The 21588-nt window shown below is 46.0% G+C and overlaps 1 protein-coding gene across 2 annotated transcripts in view; it reads right to left on the bottom strand.

Moving 5' to 3' along the window:
* The window catches only part of MYOF (myoferlin), a 157710-nt gene extending 136338 nt beyond the window's left edge, over nucleotides 1–21372 (bottom strand). The window contains exons 1-2 of one of the 2 annotated variants that reach the window (XM_065893870.1): nucleotides 21200–21372; nucleotides 2192–2247 (exon numbers count right to left, since the gene is read on the bottom strand). In XM_065893870.1, coding sequence (XP_065749942.1) covers nucleotides 2192–2247; nucleotides 21200–21287 — 144 coding nt within the window. In that variant the 5' untranslated portion in view covers nucleotides 21288–21372. The remainder of the gene's footprint in view (nucleotides 1–2191; nucleotides 2248–21199) is intronic. The other variant, XM_065893871.1, reaches the window with a different exon arrangement.
* Between the last annotated feature and the right edge of the window lie 216 nt (nucleotides 21373–21588).

Raw genomic sequence — 21588 nt, 5'->3', positions numbered from 1 at the left:
ATTATCGAAGAAAGTGGTAAATAATCTAAGAAAACATTTTCTGAAATGCATCAGCCCCTTATTTTAAGTCCCACCATGGTCAGTGCTGTAGTCAGCTGAGTCTTTCATCTTAAGGCAGTAAATTGCTTTCTAATGGCAAATGTTAAAAAAAAAAAAAAAGATTAACTTAGTACCACTGATGTCTTTGATTATGTAATAAATTAATTAAATAAAGCACTGCGTGATGATGATCTGATGCTCCTTGTAATGGGTTTGGAATGGATGGAGAAGGAGTCTCACAGCTCATATTAAAACATACCCACCAATCCACATGGGTTTGGGTTGGCATTTCGTTTAGGTTTGGTTTCAGTTATAAAGCTGCAATTGGGAAGTTTACTTGATAAATACATATGCACTATGAGAAAAAAATTCATTGGAAACAAAATGGGGTAAGATGGATGACGCCCTCGGGAAAACACGCCTACTCATGTGACCATATACCTCTCTGCCATCGGCCACATGGATTGAGCTCAAATATAAAGAAGCGTGTTGGGACTTCCCTGGTGACACAGTGGTTAAGAATGCGCCTGCCAATGCAGGGGACTCGGGTTCAAGCCCTGGTCCGGGAAGATCCCACATGCCACGGAGTAACTAAGCCCGTGCGCCTCAACTACTGAGCCTGCGTTCTACAGCCCGAGAGCCACACCTACTGAGCCCACACGCCTACAGCCCGTGCTCCAGCAACAAGAGAAGCCTGCGCACCGCAAGGATGAGTAGCCCTCCACCCCCGCCACAATTGGAGAAAGCCCACGTGCAGCAACGAAGACCCAACACAGCCAAGAATAAATAAACTAATTTAAAAAATAAAGAGGCATGTTATCACTAAATGCACACATACACGTACTTTTTATTTATTTTAGTCTTGGAGCTCTGTGTGAGGTGCTAGGAACCCACAGTTTCCACAGGGACCAACCAGACAGCCTCTGGCTCTCATGGAGCTGGCAGTCCAGCTGGCTGTGCTCTGGGTTCCAGTGAAATTGCAGAGGAGTGGAATTCCCTCTCAACCTGCATGAAACCAGCAGGGCATTTCAGATAGGCATTAAGAAGCTTTTAGTCTTGGCCTCATCCAGTGAGAACGAGTAGTCTTTATTTTATAGGGATACTGAAACGCGTTGGGAGGGGAAGGGGAGAGGGGATTTGCAGTTGGTGGAAGGAAGCCGTCACAGCCTGGTGACTTAGCAAAATAACAAAGACATTTATCACTGCACTTATCCAGAAAGGTTTGACCTGGTTTTTAGAACAACAACAGGGCAGATGATCAACTTTTCAAAAATTAGTCAGCGTAGGAAAATCCTACTCAGTGGAAAGAATTAAAAATTTCACATATCTGTAAATCTATTAAACACTGAAACAATCTATAAAATAGATATAAAGTCATCAGTGGGGGGGAGGTCTATAAATTATATCGATTCAATACAATATTACATAGTCAATAAAAATATTTTTTAATGGAATTATAGGGGTATATGTTCAGGAATAGTAGGAAAAAATAGGCTAGGAAACTATATTCACTGTATGATACTAACTGGCTAATTCTAAGACACCCTATTTTATTAAATGTTTTCATTCAATAAATATTTGTTGATACCTCCAAGATGTTAACGGTAGTTGCTTCTGGATAGTAGGACCAAAAGTAATTTTTTTAAGCTAATCTGAAGTTTTCAAAATTTCTACATTAAGTATATTACTTTTACCAACATAAAAAACAATAAATGACACTCTTCCAGATACACAAAGTATCATGTCATACCATTTTGATTAGTCACATACAGATATGTTTTTTAATTACAGAGCTTTCTCTCTGGGACTCCAGAGGTGATCTAATCCCACCCCTCGCTCTACAGGTGTGCCCCAATTTGCAGCATAACTGGACAAGGTCACACAGCAAGCGCATGGCTGCACCAGGCTAGAACCCCACCCTCTTTAACCCATCCAGGCTCCACTTGCCACACCACTACTGCAGAGGAGATGTCACTGTGCAGTAGTGTCCTTCAGCTGCTCTGCTGTCTCTGTGGCCACAGAGGGAGGTGGAGGGGGTAGGGGTGAAATGCAGAGATTGTCCTTCCAAATGGAAGAGTTAACCTCTGACCAAAGATGGGACAATCAGAGGTAGCTTATCCAGTGAAACAAAATTGAAAAATAACGAAGTCACCTCATTCCACACTGGGTTGAGTTCATTATCGACTTTCTTTGTTTTCTTTTTCTCATCTGCAAATTAAAAATAAGAGATATCAATTAGAAACATTTACAGAGCCTGTACTGTTCATTCAAAGAACCTTTCCCTGAGGGCAAACGGTGTGCCTACATTTTACCTTCATCTGACTAGGGTGAGGGCTGCCTGAACGAGTTTTCCAAACTGAACAGCATTATTGGCCTAAAAACATTTTTCCCATCCCCAGACCGACAAGGAGCTGAGGGATGGGAGACTCAAAATCACAGAAATGCTGTGATCCTCTGTCTCTCCCTCAACAAATCCTGCAGACCAAAGTCACCCAGGGCCTGTGCATCTCCCCAGCTTGTTGCAGAAAGAAGCCAATGAAGGTAACCTTTGACCCACAGGTATCCCATTTTATCAGTGAGGATACTGAGACTCAGAGGAGTTGAGGAATGTGTCTGACCTCATATGCAGCAGTGGTGCCCTGATATAAACCTGGAATTTCAGCTCTGAAGCCCATGCTGCCTTTGCATGTGATAAGACCCCAACACAGTTTAAAGATTATGCTGGATTCCCTCTCACAGCCTTAATACAAGATAATTCGTAGATGAACACTTTCTAGGACCAGCAGAGCATTGGGCATTTCCTTTACTCCTGGCTCATTGTTTCTGAAGACACAAGGTCTTCTTTCTCTGCACCTGAGACTGGACAGTACACCTACCCAGATGAGTAAATGTTTATCCAGCTAGTGCTCAAAGCTTCCTTGAAGCAAAGTCCAAAGAGCAGGGGCTTCTACTGAATCCCTGAGTTCCCAGACACTTAACAAAATAAAAGCTAAGTTTCAGTACAAAAGGCTTTGTAAACCTTAGCTCACCTGTTTTCAGGGGGAAAAAAAAGTTTTTCTTCCTGTGTGTCTCTTCTACTATCACACAGAACACTCACAACACTGACACCAGATGTATTGGGCAGGGCATGTTCCCCAAACGAAGCAATTTTCTGCAACATCACCTGGGTGTTCTACAATTTAACTCAATCCTGACACTGTCTACCTTGAGTTAGCATCAGATCCCAGGGGTTAAGGGCTCGGTCCCACAAGACTGCCCCCACCCCCAGACACCAACAGCAAGTCCAGGTTGTCACCTGGGCTTCTAACCAATTGACGATAAACCTGAGGTTCCTATGACCCCATCCTTGGGTTCAATTAATTTGCTAGAGCAGCTCACAGAACTCAGGAAAACTGTTACTTACATTTACCAGTTTATTATAGGACTGATAAACGGTATAGATGAACAGCCAGCTGAACAGATACATGGGGTGAGGTCTGAGAGGGTCCCAAGCACAGGACCTTCTGTCACCATGGAGGTGGGGGTGCGTTGCCCTCCTGGTACATGGATGTGTTCACCCACCTGGAAGGTCTCTGAACCCCACACTTCTGGGATTTTTATGGAGGCTTCACATAGCCATGATTAATTATTAACTCCATTTCCAGCCCTTCTCCCCACTCTAGAGAAGTGGAGCTGGGGCTGAAAATCCCCAGCTTCTAGTCATGGCTTCATCTTTCTGGTGACTAGCCCCCATCCAGGGGCCCACCCAGAGTGGCTTCATTGAACAAAAAATACTCCTAGTACTCTTATCCCTTAGGAAGTTACAAGGGTTTTAGGAGCTCTGTGCCAGGAAAAATGAGCGAGGGCGTGGGGTTGGGGGGAAGACACAGACCAACATATATTTTTTCTATTATCTCACATCACCTAATCTCCTTCAAACCCTAGGAGGTATGTATAATCATTTTCATCCCCCTTTCACAGCTAAGGAAACTGAGAAGTAACGAATTCAACATCACCGAGTTAGTAAGTGAGGCAGAGCTAGGTTTTGGACCCAGGCAGTCTCACGTTGGTGGCCAAGCTTTGAACCACTCCTCAGCTTCCCCTGTACTGCTGTGGAATGGAGAAGGTAGTGGGTTTCGTTCAGCTGAATGTCACGTTGCTAAGGCTCCCAGCACACGGCCAGCTGTGGGACTAGCCACCCCATTCTTCCACAACCTCAGCATAGCAAAGCTATGAGTCATCACCCTCACTCTGCTAAGCATTAACTCCTCCACTTGAGTGGGCTCCCATCGCCCAGCTGGCTTCCCTTTTTAAACTTCGGCAGGACTTGACTCAACAGCTCATGCCTGGACCTATCCTGACTCCGACTGTGGTCTTTCTATGCAGCCTCCAGGGCCCCTCACTGGATCAGATTCTGACGTCACCTAGAAGTGGTCCTGATTTCCCCTCTCACACTTCCATATTGACCCCACTCACTCTTCCCCTCGTCTGACAGAAACCTCTCAATCTTCCTCTCTGGTACAGTACCAGAAAGTGTGGGAGAAAAAGAGAAGCCCTGCAAAGGATGTTGAAATCGATGGAACTGGTCAAAATGGCTTCTATCCACAGTTGTAGCTACTCCCTCTAAATAACGATCTACAGGTGTCAGGTTGTGCATTCTACTGCGGGGACTCTAAATCCTTACAATAAACCTGCAACGTAAACATTCTCATCCTCATTTTACAGACAAGGTGGTTAACTGAGAAAAGCCGGTTAACTTGTCCAAGGTCACACAGCTAATAAAGAAACAGAGCCAGAATCTGTACCTACATCTCCCTGGCTCCAAAACCTGAGTGTGTGTTTGCTACCACACCAATGCCTCACTAGAAGCTGTCAGAAACGCTGAATAAAGAAGATGCATAGGGACTTCCCTGGTGGTGCAGTGGTTAAGAATCCACTGCCAATGCATGGGACGGGGGTTCGAGCCCTGGTCCAGGAAGACCCCAGATGCCGCGGAGCAACTAAGCCTGTGCACCACAACTGCTGAGCCCGTGTGCCACAACTACTGAAGCCCGCACGCCTAGAGCCCGTGTTCCCCAAGAGAAGCCACCACAATGAGAAGCCCGCGCACCGCAACAAAGAGTAGCCCCTGCTCAACGCAACTAGAGAAAGTCCGCGTGCAGCAAGGAAGACCCAACGCAGCCAAAAATAAATTAATTTTTTAAAAATGTGCACACATTACATTTTATTGCCTTTTCTCACGTCAGCCAAAAAAAAGTACATAAATTCCTGTCTTATCAGCAGCCACAATGTCACACATTTATTCAATTATTCCACATCTTTTTTTAAAAAAGGCCTCAGTTGCAGGCACTAAACATCAGATTAAACTACAGGAAACTCTTTCCCCTTCTCCACCTCCCCCAGTTCCCACCTCTGAAGTTATGAAGACAACTGTTTCTGTCTACAGTAAGGAATTAAATAGTTTCAACCCAGAACATAACAATTGATTCAAATTCAGAATACACTCTGGACCATGATTCAAGGCATTCTTTGAGACATTTCCTGTTTTTTGATTAGCTACACTGGCTTCCCTCTCAGTTCTGTGAAGGTCACCATTGCAGTAATTAACTCGCTTGCCAACCTCCCAATAACATTTCCTAAGAACTGAACAAGCACTCCTTGCCAAGCCACCATGCCCTCGTGCACAGAACCATTTCCTTTGCTGTTCACCTACAGTGTGAACTCTTATTGAAACAGTGAGAGAAACACCATGACTCCTAAGACCGGATTGGTACATCTGTGCCGAGAGGACCAGGGTGAATGTTAATCCTATGTCAACTTGGCTAGTCTATGGTACCAGTTGTTTGGTCCAACAGTAGTCCAGATGTTGCTGCGGAGGTATTTTATACATGTGACTAACATTTGCAATCAACTGTCTTTAAGTAAAGCAGATTACTCTCTATAAGGTGGGTGGGCCTCATCCAAACAGCTGAAGGCCTTAAGAGGAATAACTGAGGTTTCCTAGAGAAGAAAGAATTCTGCCTCAAGACTGTATCAGAAGATCCTGCCCAAGTTTCCAGCCTGCTTGCCTGCCCTTTAGATTTCAGTCTCAAGACTACATCAACTCTTACCTGAATTTCCAGCCTACTTGTCTGCTGTTGGGCTGCACTCTGCAAGCCTACAAGGCCTGTGCTTGCCCAGCTTCAAAACCAAAGAGCGAGCCCGGAGTAAGCAACAGAGACATCAATGGTTTAATGGAGGGGGGGAGCTCACACCTCTGAAGCAAGGTCCTGGAGCGACACCCCACCATGTGCTGCAGACAGCAGGCAGGACGAGGCAGCAGTCTTCAGTCCCGGGAAGAAGGGGAGGTTACCACTTATAAAGGAATTGATGTCAGATGCGCTCATTAGTTACCAGGGAAACCAGCAGAGGGGCATGTCCTTCACAGCCCCTTTGATAAGAACAATCACCAGCTGGGGCCTGGGACAAGTAAGTAGGAAGGTGAGTCAGGTGAGTAAGATACAGGTAAAGCAGGCACTGGTCGGGCAGGGGATGTAGAGAGAGCAAGAGAACAGCCATCTTGAGTGGCCTGACCATATACCTGCCCTAGAAATTTCAGTCTTGCCAACCCCTACAATTGCATGAGCCCTCTCCCCCTCTGTCTCTGTCTCTCTCCATTTATATGTACATATATACTATTGGTTCCAGAGAAACAACCAACTGGTAATACCAGGTGCCCATGGAAGTAATAACATCTACGATGGTAACACATTTTACATACTTCCAAATACATACACACCATCTCACTGATCCTAACAATCCTGCAAGGAGAAGACAGGTATTTGTCCAGCTCTTCTCACTGGACTTTCAAATCAGGGAACTCTCCATTTCCCTGAGCTGTTACCTCAGGGAGACATAAGGCTCAACCACCAAGCTCAGAGTCCCTCTTGTGTGAACTGGTGAATTTAGACTAGATGATCTCTAAGTTTTCCTCCAGGTCCAATATGAAGTGCCCCCAAGTCCTGACTGGTTAGATTGCTGCGTCTTACTGAGATGGCCCCAGGAGAAATGGGGGTGCTACTTACAAAGCTTTCTTAAGTAACTCAGCTCTTTGGTACGCAAGGTAGATCAGCCATGCATCTAAACTTGACCTCCCATTCAGAAATACTTCTGCATCTTCTCTGGGTCCTGGATTATGCCCCCTTTGTTTTGAGAAACATTCACAGACATACACAAAGGCATCCACTATCTGGCTTAAAATTTCACAGAGCCCCCTGAAGCCCTTCCACACATGGCTAACAGTTATTAAGTGCTCTGACCTAGTCACTGTTCCCAGCGCTTCCCATGACTGTCTCACTTAATCTTCACACCAACCCTAAGAGGTAAATTCTATTATGATCATCTCCAGTTACAGAGGAAGAACCCAAGACACAGAGAGGGTATGCAACTTATCAGGAGTCACACAGCAAGTGAGTGGTAGAGCAAGGATTGAAACTCTAGAAGATACAGACACAGAGCAATTTCCCAAATTGGAGGATTAAGACCAGAGAGTGACTTCTTAAAGGCTGGGACTGCATTATTAACATTGTTATCCCCCCCAGAGTCATTTCTCCATGATTTGAATGAAATGGACTTGATAAGCTCATAAGTATTATGACTAAAGTTGCTTCAATGATTAAGAAAATGAATACAAAGTGCTCAGCATAGGGCCCAGCATGTCGTAAGCACTAAACCAGCAGGAGCTAGTACATCATTTCTTCTTACAGCACCTGAGCAGCATCCAGTGTGGACTCCAGGAGGTTTCCCAGGCTATGGAGCCCTCTCTGGAGGGCAGGGCCCCAGTGCCTAAAGGAAGTGCCCAGGGGCCTGGGCACAGCCCTGGTGGAGCAATTCTGCCACGTGGCTCCATTCCAGGCCTCTGAGGCTCGCCAGAGGCAGCTGGCATGTGGGTAGTGCCTGCTCCTCCCTGGCAGTGAGCCTGGCAGCTACCAGCATCTAGAAGAACGTCCACAAGAACCAGGAAGCAGGGAAGGCTCCAGGAAGGGCCAGCAGGACACTACTCCACCCTCAGGTGTTAGAGGGACTCATGAAGACAGGTGGCCCATCCAGGTCAATCTGGCTGAAGGAGTATCTCTATTTGCTTCCCAACCGGCTGCACTAATGCTCCAGGAGATGCTGCCAAACCGGTTCTAAGAATAAGGCATTTTGGCCAAATGGCAACTGTGACACAAAGCGAGGCTGTTTTGTAAATTTCTGAAACAGTCACTGACGTTGCTGATTAAAGGAACGCCCAGACAAAAAGGCAGGCTGGGTTACCGCTCAGCTTTCTGTTCCCAGTGCCCCAGTGGCCTCTGGAGCCACCCCTTCAGGCACACACACTCTTGAATCAAAACCAAATCCTCAGGGGAGCTGCGGTGAAGCCCAGTCAATCTGAACAACCCATACAGCATCTACTTCCTAAAAGCTGACCCTGGGGTGTGGTCACGTTCCAGCCCTGCCAACTGCCTGGGCTGCAGATGAAAGGAGCCCAGGTCGGGCAGGCACCTGGATCGGCTCTCTCGGTGGAGAACTGAATACGAGCATCCATTCTGTGCCAGACACTTTAAACACATTCACATCAAATCCTTATGCGGGAGCGTTGGGCTGTACCCCGCAGGCCTACAAGGCCTGCACTTGCCCAGCTTCAAGACCAAAGAAAGAGCCGGGAGTCAGCAACAGAGACATCAATGATTTAATGGAGGAGGGAGCTTACATGTCTGAAGCAAGGTCCTGGAGCGACAACTCACCATGTGCAGCGAACGATGGGCAGGACGCCGCGGCAGTCTTCGCTCCCGGGGAGGGGGCCCCGTGTGGTGGAGGAGAGATTACCAGTTATAGGGAATTGACATCAGGTGGGCTCATTAGTTACCAGGGAAACCAGCAGAGAGGCACGTCCCTCATGCCCCTTTGATGAGAACAGTCACCAGCTGGGGCCTGGGGCAAGTACCTAGGAAGGTGAGTCAGGTGAGTAAGATACAGGAGAAGCAGGCATTGGTCAGGCAGGGGATGTACAGAGAGCAAGAGAACAGCCATCTTGAGTGGCCTGACCACACACTTGGGGGTGGCTCTGGGTTTGTGAAAACCAGGGGTGGCCTGTCTGTATTGTATCTGTGGTATCTGGTTGCAGTGCCCCTCTACGTACCTGACCCCAGGGATATCTCGGAAGAGAGGCGGACCAAGATTGTAAGGGTTATACAGGGTATGTAGGGGTGAAGTATACGGCCAGGCAACTCAAGAAGGCTGTTCTCTTGTTCTCTGTACATCCCCTGCCCGACCAGTGCCTGCTTCTCCTATATCTTACTCACCTGACTCACCTTCCTATGTACTTGCCCCAGGCCCCAGCTGGTGATTGTTCTTATCAAAGGGGCTGTGAGGGGCGTGCCCCTCTGCTGGTTTGCCTGGTGACTAATGAACCCACCTGACGTCATTTCCCCTATAATTGGTAATCTCCACCCCCTGCCCCCCACCCCAGTGAAGACTGCCACCATGTCCTGCCCACCATCCACCACACATGGTGGGGTGTTGCTCTAGGACCTTGCTTCAGACATGTAAGCTCCCCCCTCCATTAAACCATTGATGTCTCTGTTGCTGACTCCCGGCTCTTTCTTTGGTCTTGAAGCTGGGCAAGCCCAACAGGGAGGTACTAATATTCCCATTTTGCAGATGAGGAAACTGAGGTTCAGGGGTGTTAACTGACTTGCCCAAGATCACAAAGCTACTAATTGGCAGAGCTGAGCTTCAGCCCCATGCCTGCCTCATTTCCAAACCTGTGCTCTTCACCAGCACCTCAGGCTGAGGGTGCCAGGCAACCTGCCACATTTTCACCACTTACCAGGTGGGTGACCTTGGGCACTGGCTCCAACTCTCCATACCTAGATTTCGTCATTAATAAACATGGCAACCTAATGCCCAGGAGTAATAGGTACCAAAGTTTGGGCTCATGCCAGGCACTCTTCAAAGGGCTTTGTATGTTACCTGTTGCTATTATTATCCTTATTTAAGCCCAATAGCACAATAAAATTAAGTAGTTTGTCCAGGCTCACCTGCTAGTAAGAAACAAAGCCAGAATCTCGATGCAGGTGTTCTGGCTCCTAAGACTTAACCTCTGGTCACTCTGGCTAACACGTTCCTGAGACATAATCTGCTAGAGACTGAATGAAGACTGGTGCTCTGCAGATTCACTTTGGGCCCTGCTTGAGGAGATGACTGCCTGTTGTTTCAAGAGAGCCCCTCAAGGCCTCAGTGTTCTGGAAAAGGGGATGAAAAAGGTCACCTCGTAGGGTTGCATTGAGGATCAAAGGAGAGAGCGTGAAAGTGCCAGGACACAAGGGACACGCCTCTGTGTAGGATTCACATCAGAATCATAAACGGCTTCCATTAGACAACACGAAGAGGATCCAGTTCTTCTGCCCTCCCTGACTCCAAGAGATCGTATCAAGAGGAAATAGTCACAGAAAAGAACTTTGAAAATAAACACAAAGCACTGAGTCAAAAGCTTGATGACTCCATCCTAACCCTCCTAGGCAACAATCTTAGCTGAGTTACGACTCAGCCTCAGATCCTGATATCCCATAATTAATCATCTCTTTTCATGGGATTTTTGCCCTTGCCAGCAGTTTTGATCCACTACACTCAGCCCTCCTTCCTATGCTGAGAAGAGCTTTGGCCTTGGGGCTCTTGAGCAGAGCTGGGCTGGGTCAGTTGCTGCAGGTATGAGGGAAAACTGGAGATCAGTAGTATCTGTGGATGGCGGCTCGTTAGTGGGAGAGGATGGAGGGTAGACTTAACGCAAGAGAGATGCCAAGCACTGGGAAAGCCAGACACGCACGACGCAGTGGGAAAGTGCATGAGACAAAGAGTCTTGGTCTGGGGTTCGAGTCCTTGCCTCTTGCTGGTCACCCAGCTTTGGTCACTCTTGTCCTCTCTGAGACTCAAGGTGCTCATGTGTGAAATGAGTATAAACAACACATGTCCTGGACACCTGCTAGAGTTGTTGTGAAGAACAAACATGATCAAGTCCAGGAAAGGGCTTTCTGTACTGTAAGTGCCCTGGGAAGAAGCTCCTTCCTCAGGCCATGTCTGTCACACATGGGAGGCCACCATAATGTGTCCAGCATACTGGGACAAACTGAAGGGCATTTGGAGCCCCAGACAAGACCCCTGAAGCCAGAGGTATCTGCCTTCAAGGCACCAGAGCCCCAGGCCCTGGCACTGGTCTGATCAGATGCCTTCAGGGCTGAATTTGGCCAGGGAAACAGAGGCTGGATTGTCAGGCTTAGGGAGCTAAGCCCTGAGCCCAGGTGCACTAATTACCCCAGGGTGGGTCAAATGCAGCCTCACCACACAGGGGTGGGTGTTACAGCCTCAAGGTGGGCCTGTGTATCCCAGCTCCAACTGGAACATAGAGTGGGGTCTTGAACAAAGCAACTCACTCTCCCCAAGACGTGGTCTCTTCAGCTGTAAAATGAGGGACTTCATTTTTTTGGTGAGAAATAAATGAATGCATATATGTGAAGCTTTAGTGCAACGCTTCATAGCTAGAAAGTGCTCGTCGTCAATATAATCTGCAAAATGTATGCCTCCTTTCCAGGAGTTTAAACTCATTGAACTCTGCATTCACTGAACTCTCGCTGGATCTACAGCTAGACCACAAGCTGCATGCAGGCAGCGGCCATGTCTGGCTTGTTTCCTGTCCAGCTTGCGGCGCTGAGCCCAAGGCCTGGCAAAGTACACTCTCGACCAAGATTTGTTAAATGAGTTTATGCCTGAGAGGAGCAGTAGGAAGAAACAGCAGCAAAAAAGAGGATAGAAAGAGACAGGGACTGCCCAGGCAGTGAATTCCAACAATGAAGAGAGATAAGCAAAAAGAGTGGGTTTTTTTTTTCTGTCTTTTTTTAAATAATGAAAGAGGGATAAGGGAAGGGATTTTTTTTTAATTGATAAGTTATGCTATTGGGATGAAAAGATGATGAAAGTAATAAACCAGAAAACTAAGGTAAGGGGAAGTGGAAACTCACCCTGCCATTCAAATATTAGGATGTTAATACTTTACATGTAATAAGAGTTGTAGTCTCCACTAATAAAATGGCTCCCACTTGACTCTCCAGGAACTGATTCACTGCTAAGCTATGTCAGCTCAGAGCTTCTGAGTCACAGTGTGTCCTAAAGGCTTTCATACCCTGGGGAAACTCACCCCAGGAGGGCTGGGTTTTGTTTTTTCTTCTTCTTTTTTTAAAGTTCTTTTGTTCTTGGTACACAGTCTTCCTCTTTCAGACTGGGTCCAGATGCCCCTAGCACACGGAACAATTCAATCCGTTCAGAGCGGGGAGGAAGGGATCATAATTTGACTTGGTTGTTTTAGGCACATTTTTTTTTTTCTCTGTAACCATGGTGACCTCCAGGAAGACACACGGAGGCTCTGGAATCAAGAGTCCAGAGATGAATCCTCACCTGTCTCTGTCTCAGTTTCCTCATGCGTAAAGCCAGACTTCAAGAGGTGAGGTGGGAATAAACATCTATTTTTAGTCCAGGTACCTTAAAGACATCATCTCATTTGACTTTTACAATCTTCATGAGTAGGCCTTATACCTACTTCACAGCTAGGAAAACTGAGATTCAGAGAGGTTTCTTGTCGTTAATTAGACCAAAGCCCTAATGTCAAGGTCAGAGGTAGGCTAGGGCTCCCCTGCCTTCCAGCTTCCTTTGAGATGCAGCTTAATGGATCCCAAACAGCATGTGGAAACCCTGAAGTCCTAAATACTCAAGATCAGTTTTGTAGTTTGTGGTCACAGGGATCTGGTCTCATTTGGTCCTACGTGGTCCCCCTGGCCTCTGAGATTCTAAACTGAATGACTGAAGGGAGGAGCCAGAATCATTCATTCAACATTATTTATTGGTCATCTACTATTTGCCAGGCACTGAGCTAGGTGCTGGAGAAAGAGACATGGTCCCTGCCCTCATGAAGCTTCCAGTATGATTGAAGAGGCACACAGAAATCAAATAAGCCAGCAAATACATAACTACATGTTCCAATAGACGCCACAAAGGAGTATAGGATGTTAGGGGACAGAACTACAGGGCACCTGATCTAGGGCTACTCTGATCTCCCAGGATGTGCTGCTGGGAGAAGCAGGGTGACCTCTGGTTCCAGCCTTGGCCTGGGGAGCCCAGACCAACCGGAAGACCTGGTACTGCAGGGAACCAAGGCTATTTCCCACTTGCCTTCTGCTCTGCTATGACTCTCAGCACAACCTTGGCTGCACAGACCTCACAAGGCCAGGGCCCCACTGGTCAAGAGGCCACCAGGCTCTCAAGCCTGCTGCTGGGCCCCTGACAGGCAGGCTTCCGGTCACAGGAGGGCTGCTTCATTGCTGGCCACTGAGGCTGCAGAATCACTGCAGGGATTCTCACTTTGAGTTAATGAGGCAAATGTGAGCCGAAAATCCAAGTCAACAGAGAGTTGCTAAGAATCTACGTTTATATCCCTTAGGATGACTATTATCCCCAAACAAACAAACAAAAACCACAGAAAAAAACAAGTGGTGGTGAAGAAATTGGAACCCTTTTGCACTGTTGGTGGGAATGTAAAATAGTGCAGTCACGATGGAAAACAGTATGGTGGTATCTCAAGAAATTAAACATAGATTTACCAAATGATCCAACAATTCTACGTCTAGGTATAAACCTCAAAGAACTGAAAGCTGGGACTCAAACGATATTCGTACGCCCACGTTCACAGCATGACTCACAATAGCTAAAAGGTGGAAGCAACTCAGGTCCATCAGTGGACGAATGTATAAACAAAATGTGGTATAGACATACTACGGAATATTATTTAGCCTTAAAAAAGGAAGGGAATTCTGACACATGCCACAACATGGATAAAACTTGAAGACAGTCTGCCAAGTGAAATAAGCCTGTCACAAAAGGACCAACATTGCCTGATTCCACTTGTACCAGGTACTTAAGGGTCATCAAACAGAGAGACAGAAAGTAGAACTGTACATTTAAAAATGATTTAAAAGGTAAATTTTATGCTATGTACATTACAGCACCATTAAAAAAAAAACCTGCTATATGCCTAGCTGAGAGGCTATCACGTGCTCTCACAGATGAATCAAACATGGGCTCTGCCTTCAAGCCGCCTGTGCGCCACAGCTGAAGGGCATCCCATTTATTCATGCAAGCCTGGGCCACCCCTCAGACGTCCCCCAGGGTTCTGTATGTACCCCCAGCAGTGGGGAAGGAGTCAGGCATAAAAGGGGGAGGAAGTGAGCATTTGCCATATAACTCCTACGCGCCAGGCACTGTGATAGTGTTTTTATCACCGTTGATCCTTAAGAGTACCCTTGTGAGGTACATGTAATTCTCCCCATTTTATAGGCAAGGAAAGAAAAGCTCAGGAACATAGTTGCCCCAAAGATTTAGCTCCTAGTGATAAAGTCAGGAGTGAAACTCTGCTCAGTCCAAACTTCATCCCCTTTCACGTAACGTGTTGATTACAAAGAAAGGGGGCTCCTTAAAGGAGGGGTAGGGGTGGGGTCAGATTACAGTTGAAAGATGGGAAGAAGCAGGTCTAATCCCCAAACTGGAGGGAGATAAACTGGATGGTTCGTGTTCTCGGCCCTCAGAAGCGTTCCTTGTGTAGGATCCACCTTGTCTGTCCCGGGATCCTGTATTCCTCGTCACAGCTGATTGGACCAGGGGTGAGACCAAAACTGAACCAACTGGAGTCTTGGTCTCAAGCATCTCAGTTAAGAGACACAGATGCTGTAGCAGATGTGGAGTCAGGACCAAGTCATCTCCGTGGTAACCCAGAGCCCCATGCAAGCTGCTAACTGCAAGGGAGCAGCGGTAGGAGTCCCCACTAAAGCAGCCAATGTGCAGAGAGGAGACGGATGCAGTGCAGGGAGGGGCGGAGGCCTGAGGCACACAGTCCCCTGGGGAGCCAGAGCAAAGGCTTCCCTGCCCGACAGGTGAGGCCCATGATTGTATTCTGGGAAATTTCTCTCTGACTTTAGGGGAAAAACTTGAGCAAACCTGAGTTCCTTGCAATTCAACAACTGCTGACATGCCACTTTATCCCTCCGGTGGGACAACTGGGTTGGGAGAGAAGGACCTTGTGCGAGTGAGACCACAGCTCAGCTTGGTTGAGGAAATGCTCCCCATTTGACTTTTGGGAGAATAGCAAAATGTGTCTTTGGTATCACTTTCTATTTCTGTGCCTCTCTTCTACCTCTTCGGGGGGCCTCCCTCTCCAGTCTCAGGTAGCTAATGCCCTCAGGCTGGCCTCTGGCAGAGACACCCCACCCAGCCCTGCAGGCATGCACAGGCTAGACACTCCCTAACCCTAACCCTCATGTCCTATTTTACAGAGGAGAGTGAGGAAGGATGGCCCAACTGGCCTGCCCAGCAAGGTTTTCTTATTCATTTAATTCGATTGGGCTGCTTCCTTAGTATCTTTCACATTAGCTCCTGCCTTCTCATTCTAGCCCTGGAATGAGCTCCCTCTGCCGTGGAAAGCATTTGCCTCAACTAGTAAACCATCTAATTAGTCTACCTGACTAGAACTAATCTGTCCACAACGCAGCCTAGTGGCCCCCCAGTGATTTATGAGTAAAGCGCAATCCCAATCACACCAGATTACTCTGTCAACCTCACCCCACGGGCCCGTGGCTCCCTGGCCTTTTTTTGGTGCTGTTCCAAACCTAGAATGTCTGTCTTTCTTTTCATTACTTCTGTCAAATTTCCACTCATCCTTTAAGACCAACTCAAGGACACTTTGTCCATGGAGCTTTTCACGCTTCCATCTGCTTTTGCATTATAATTTTTGCATGTCTATTCTGGTTTGTAACTCATTCTTGTGTTCCAACCAGCTGCTTCCCTAGAAGCCCAACCCATGTTATACGTATTTTTCTAGACTTGATTTCTGATATACTGTCTGGCACATTTTAGGGCTCCATAAAAGGAAACGTTATCGAATAGGGAAGGAAGTTTAGGAATTCCCATGTGCAATTTCACATATGTATTCATTTAATCCTCAAACACCTCTGCAAGGTAAGAGGTGTTATTAAGAACTCTGAAGCTGAAGGTTTTAATTCATTAGCTCATGAGCACTTAGGAAGTTAAGAGGTGAGAACTGGGATCCTCATTCCTAGGGCTCCCTGGCTCCAAAGCCCAGGGCTCAACAGGCTGTGTATCCTAATGCCTAAGGCCAAGTTAGCTGATATGGCTTAAGGTGTCGGATGTCTAAGCGGCTGTTTCTGAGTGAAAACTCTGCTCAGACCCACTGGAAGCACACCCCTATTCAACAGGACAGCTGTTCAATAGAAATTACAAAGTAGGTAAGGTCACCGCTGCCATATCACAGCAGATGCATTATGCCTTACAGACCACTGAACGTTTCATGTATGAATTTTCAACATAAAACTGGCAGCTTCACATTTTTCTTGTCAGGATCAAGAAAGCAAAAAGTAGCACGACACCGATTTGCCCCTGGGTAGCAGGTGTTAGGCACTCAGCGTTAGAAATGTGTGAAGTGGCCCTTTGCCAAGCCTCATCCACAAAGCATCTGAGAGAATACTAAGTGTAATTCTTCCTGAAAGAAGGGAGAATGGCGGACTTCTGATGGTCCCTTTCAGGACCAAGAATCAATGACTTTATTGCGCTAAGATGTCTCAAATCTCTTGCCAGGGCATTGTTTCTAGGGTCAACCTTTAAAAGGTATATTCAACATCAGTGACATGTTAGATGTGGCGGAGGATATAAAAACCCCATCCCTTCCTGGCTGAGCCAGAGACTCACCAGTAAACCCAACCCAGACAAAGACCAGAGCCCCTGAACACGCCCTGAGGGCATGCAGTCAAGATCTGTCCTGGAGGAGGAAAACAAGTCATACGGATTGACTTTTAAAAGGCAACTGTGGGAGTTCCCTGGTGGAGCAGTGGTTAAGAATCCGCCTGCCAATGCAGGGGACACAGGTTCGAGCCCTGGTCCGGGAAGATCCCACATGCCGCGGAGCTGCTAAGCCCATGCGCCACAACTACTGAGCCCACGTGCCACAACTACCAAAGCCTGCGCGCCTAGAGCCCGTGCCACCGCAATGAGAAGCCCATGCACCACAACGAAGAGTAGCCCCCACTCACCGCAACTAGAGAAAGCCCGCATGCAGCAACAAAGACCCAACGCAGCCCAAGATAAATAAATTAATTAATTAAAACAAAGCAAAGTCTTCACGTTGGGAGAGGCCTCAGAAGTCTGTCTAATCTAATCTCAGCTAGATTCAGTCTCACAACCTGGCTGTCTGCGTGAAACTCAAGGGAAAATGGCCACCTCTGGCTGGCAGGCACTCTAATCTTAAGGTTCAGAGCTGGCTCTCGGAACCTGGTGAACCCAAAGAACATGAAAAATCAAGTGGGTTTTGTGGTTTCCATAATCTCCTTCTGCACTGCTAAGTGTCAATGACATCCACACCACAGGGACTCCAGTAACCCCCAAATCCTCCTGGTTCATACTAGGTCCTAAGAAGTTCAGTCTCAGAAGGGGACTGTACACGAGAGACTGAGGTCAACTCTAAACCAGTTGGTTGTCAGTACAGCACATTACCAACTACAGTCTAACAGGGGGCCTCACTGTCTATACAGGTATCACCATTAACACTCCCATCACTTGGCCATTCTTCCCACCATCCTACAGCTTGAGAAGTGTTGCTTACTGCCTGACCTTGCTGTTTTATGTACTCAAGAGGCAAAATTGTACACATTTCAGTAAATTCAGGGGCTTTCTTCGGTGCTGCCTTGATCCTCTGTTAGGGCTTTTTACATCCTACTCTCCCCACTCTCCCCCACGCCACCCTGTGAAGTGCATCCAGCTTTGCTCCATTCCCACTGATGGATACATGGCGGTATCAGTATCCTCAGTTCCGTCAGAACTTAATGTTAGCGAATTCCCTGGTGGCGCAGTGGTTAAGAATCCGCCTTCCAATGCAGGGTACACGTGTTTGAGCCCTGGCCCGGGAAGATCCCACATGCCGTGGAGCAACTAAGCCCATGCACCACAACTACTGAGCCCGCGAGCCACAACTACTGAAGCCAGCACGCCTAGAGCCCATGCTCCGCAACAAAGAGAAGCCACTGCAGTGAGAAGCCCGCGCGCAATGAAGAGTAGCCCCCGCTCACCACAACTAGAGAAAAGCCCACATGCAACAACAAAGACACAACGCAGCCAAAAATAAAAAAACAGTAAAAGAAAAAAAAAAGAACAATGTTACTTAATCTTACCCAGTGCTCAAAATTGGAAGGCACTCCTGGAAAGGGTTTGCCATCACCAGTGTTTTAAACCATTGGAATAGATTGAAAGCAAGAAAAATGCTGTATTCATCACTATATCTGCTCTCATGCCTAAGGCAATGCCTTCCATACCTTGCTGAGAGCAGTTATTCAGTACATGGAACTGTAAAATTATAAAACCTTAAAGCTGGAAGAAATCTCAAGATCAGTTCCCATGATTCCACAGCTGAGAAATTTGAGACTTGGGTGATTAAATCTGGGTCATCAGCTACTTTGTCAACATTAGCCAGAGTCCAGATGTTCCTACTCTAAGTTGAGTTGTTTCTTCCATCGGGTTGCTTATCAGATGAATGAATGAATGAATGACTTTACTGCTCAACTGATACTATGAAAGGAGACTGGAAAACAGACTGAAGTTAAATAACCTAGCAAAAGTAATGGTTTAGATAGCCTATATTTGCCCACCTTAACTGAAGTTTTTCACTTTCAGTTGAGTGTTTATGTCCATAGCTAAGGCAGACATACTTTTAGTCATTTAAGTTTGACCAATGCATATACACTCCAGACAAATAACAAGTCAAATTTCAATATAGTGTTAAATTTTAATTTCATTATAATCTATATGACTTGCCCCATGACATCACCAGATTGAATCCAACATATGTTTACGTGTCTTTACATGTCAATGGTGAAGGAAACAAACTTTTCATGTTATGTCTCTATTATGTAGCTGCTTCAAGAAAAAAAAAAATTATAAAACCACAGTGAGATATCACCTCACACCTGTCAGAATGGCTATTATCAAAAAGGCAAGAAATAACAAGTGTTGGTGAGGATGTAAAGAAAAGGGAACCCTCATACATTGTTGGTGGGGATGTGAATAAATGCAGCCACTATGAAAAACAGTATAGAGATTCCTCAAAAAATTAAGAATAGAACTACCATATGATTCAGCTATCCCACTTCTGGCATTTATCTAAAGAACACAAAAGCACTAATTTGAAAAGATATATGCACCCCTATGTTCACTGCAGCATTATTTACAATAGCCAAGATATGGAAATAACCTAAGTGCCCATCAATGGATGAATGGATAAAAAAAATATGGTATACATATGCAATGGAAATACTACTCCGAAATAAAAAAAGGTGAAATCTTGCCATTGCAACAACATGGATAGACCTTGAGGGTATTATGCTAAATGAAATAAGTCAGATAGAGAAAGACAAATGCCATATGATTTCTCTCATATGTGGAATATAAAGAACAAACAAACAAAAAACAAATGAACAAACCAAAACGAAACAAAAACAAACCTGCAGATACAGAGAACAGAGTAGTGGTAACCAGATGGGAAAGAATGGGGAGGAAGGCAAAATGTGTAAAGGGGATGGACTGTGTGGTGAAGAATGGAAACTAAGTCTTTGGTGATGAGCACGTTGTAGTGTATACACAAGTCGAAATATAATGTTGTACACGTGCAACTTATAAAATGTTATAAGCCAATGTTACTGCAATAAAAACATTAATTTTAAAATAAAATTAAAAAGAGAAAAGTATTTTTAAAAGAATACATGCAAATGAACTCTGACATAACATGACTACATGATATTCACTAACCAGATTCTCAAACTACATTGTCCTTTAAGAATCCAACTTCTGTCCCCCAGATCTTTTTTTTTTTTTAACTAAACAATCATTTGGCAACTTTGGGTTTCATTTCTGGCATTTTCCTGCTCATCTCAGAGGGAGACGTTTAAGGAAAGAAACAGATAAAATGGACAAAAGAAAAGAGAAAGGCACAGATTACTCAGAAACCGTAAGGGAGAAGTAGTCAGGTTCCTGGAGGAAGAGAGAATGCGCTGAGCTGTGGTCAGGAACCACATACCCATCAAGGCTCCCACTTTTTCTGCCCTCCCCTCTCACTCCCTCTCATCCCTCCTGCCAAGGAGTGAGCTGGCGATCTTACCAATGACCTTGGACAAACAGAAAATGATAAAGCTCCTAAAGTCAGCTTTAGCCACACCACTCCAGCCAAAACTAGAAACACCTACAATGGCTGGGAGCGTGCCATCACTCCAACCGCTCCTGTCCCCCTCCACTGCAATCGAATGTCAGGAAAAATAACCTGTTGGAATTACAATAAGCCTTGTAAAGATGGTCTAGTCTAAACCCCCCTCACCTGTTTTGCACAAAAGAAAACTGACATCCAGAGAAATGAGGTCACATGCCCAAGGTCATTGAGCAAGTCCAAACTAGATGCCCAAAACTTCAGACTTGCATTGTTCTGAGTTCATTTAAAGCAATTTAAAAGCTACCAAACATGCAATGAACAAACAAAAAAACAAAACAGTCCAACTTTGGAGAGATGAAGAACAATTACAAAAAGGCACAAATTAACATGAAAACAAACCAAAATAATAACTTTACTCCACCTCCCAGAAACCCAGTGAGGATAAAAGCAGCAGGGGTCTGTTTTACGGAGTAATGATACCTGGAACAACTTAATTGTGCTTTTTCCTCCTTTACCCATTTCTCACAGGCAGAGGAAATAAAAAGTGCATACAAGACTGCTGAAACTCTTAACCTGAACCAACATAGACCTTTTTGATACTTGAAATTTGGTACATCCTTCCCTCCAGGGGCTTATAGAAATCACATTATTAGAGTTAAAACATCAGGTCATTCAATGGGTCTCAAAGCCCTGGGGAAAATGCCTTCCACAGAAATCCATCCTCTCCCCTGACCTGCACAGGCAACAAACTCCAGCTAAAGCCGCAGAGGATTTGATCATTCGCAGACTTTCAAAGAATGGGACCCAGGAAACTAACATTCCAAAACAGGACTGGAGAAAAAGAAGAAAACTTGTCCTTACCCTTAAAAATAACAGAAACAATAGGATCCGGTTTCCCAAATTTCGTTTTAGGGATATTGCTGGCAGATTCTACAATCACCCGAAGCATGGCTCTCAATGGGCAGAAAGCAAATTTCAGCAACGAAGTTAAGAAGACACGGGCTCTGGAGCTTGCGGCCGCGCCGCCCGGTAGAGAAGGCGGGGAAGACTTCTCCAGAGAAGAGGGAAGGAGGAGAGGCGATGGGTGGGTCCCTGACGGATTACTGTATTTACTGAAGGTTACGTGTAAACTGATACCCAAATGCCCGAGTCTCCGCAGCGCCGCAGGCACCCACTTAAGAATTCGGGAAATGTGGGAGTGAAAAGGACAAAACCTCAGCTAAAAATAATTATGGGCAACAAATGAAACT

This window comes from Phocoena phocoena, chromosome 16 (assembly GCF_963924675.1).
Source record: "Phocoena phocoena chromosome 16, mPhoPho1.1, whole genome shotgun sequence".
In the NCBI taxonomy this organism is placed as follows: domain Eukaryota; kingdom Metazoa; phylum Chordata; class Mammalia; order Artiodactyla; family Phocoenidae; genus Phocoena; species Phocoena phocoena.
This window is presented reverse-complemented; position numbering and strand designations above follow the sequence as displayed.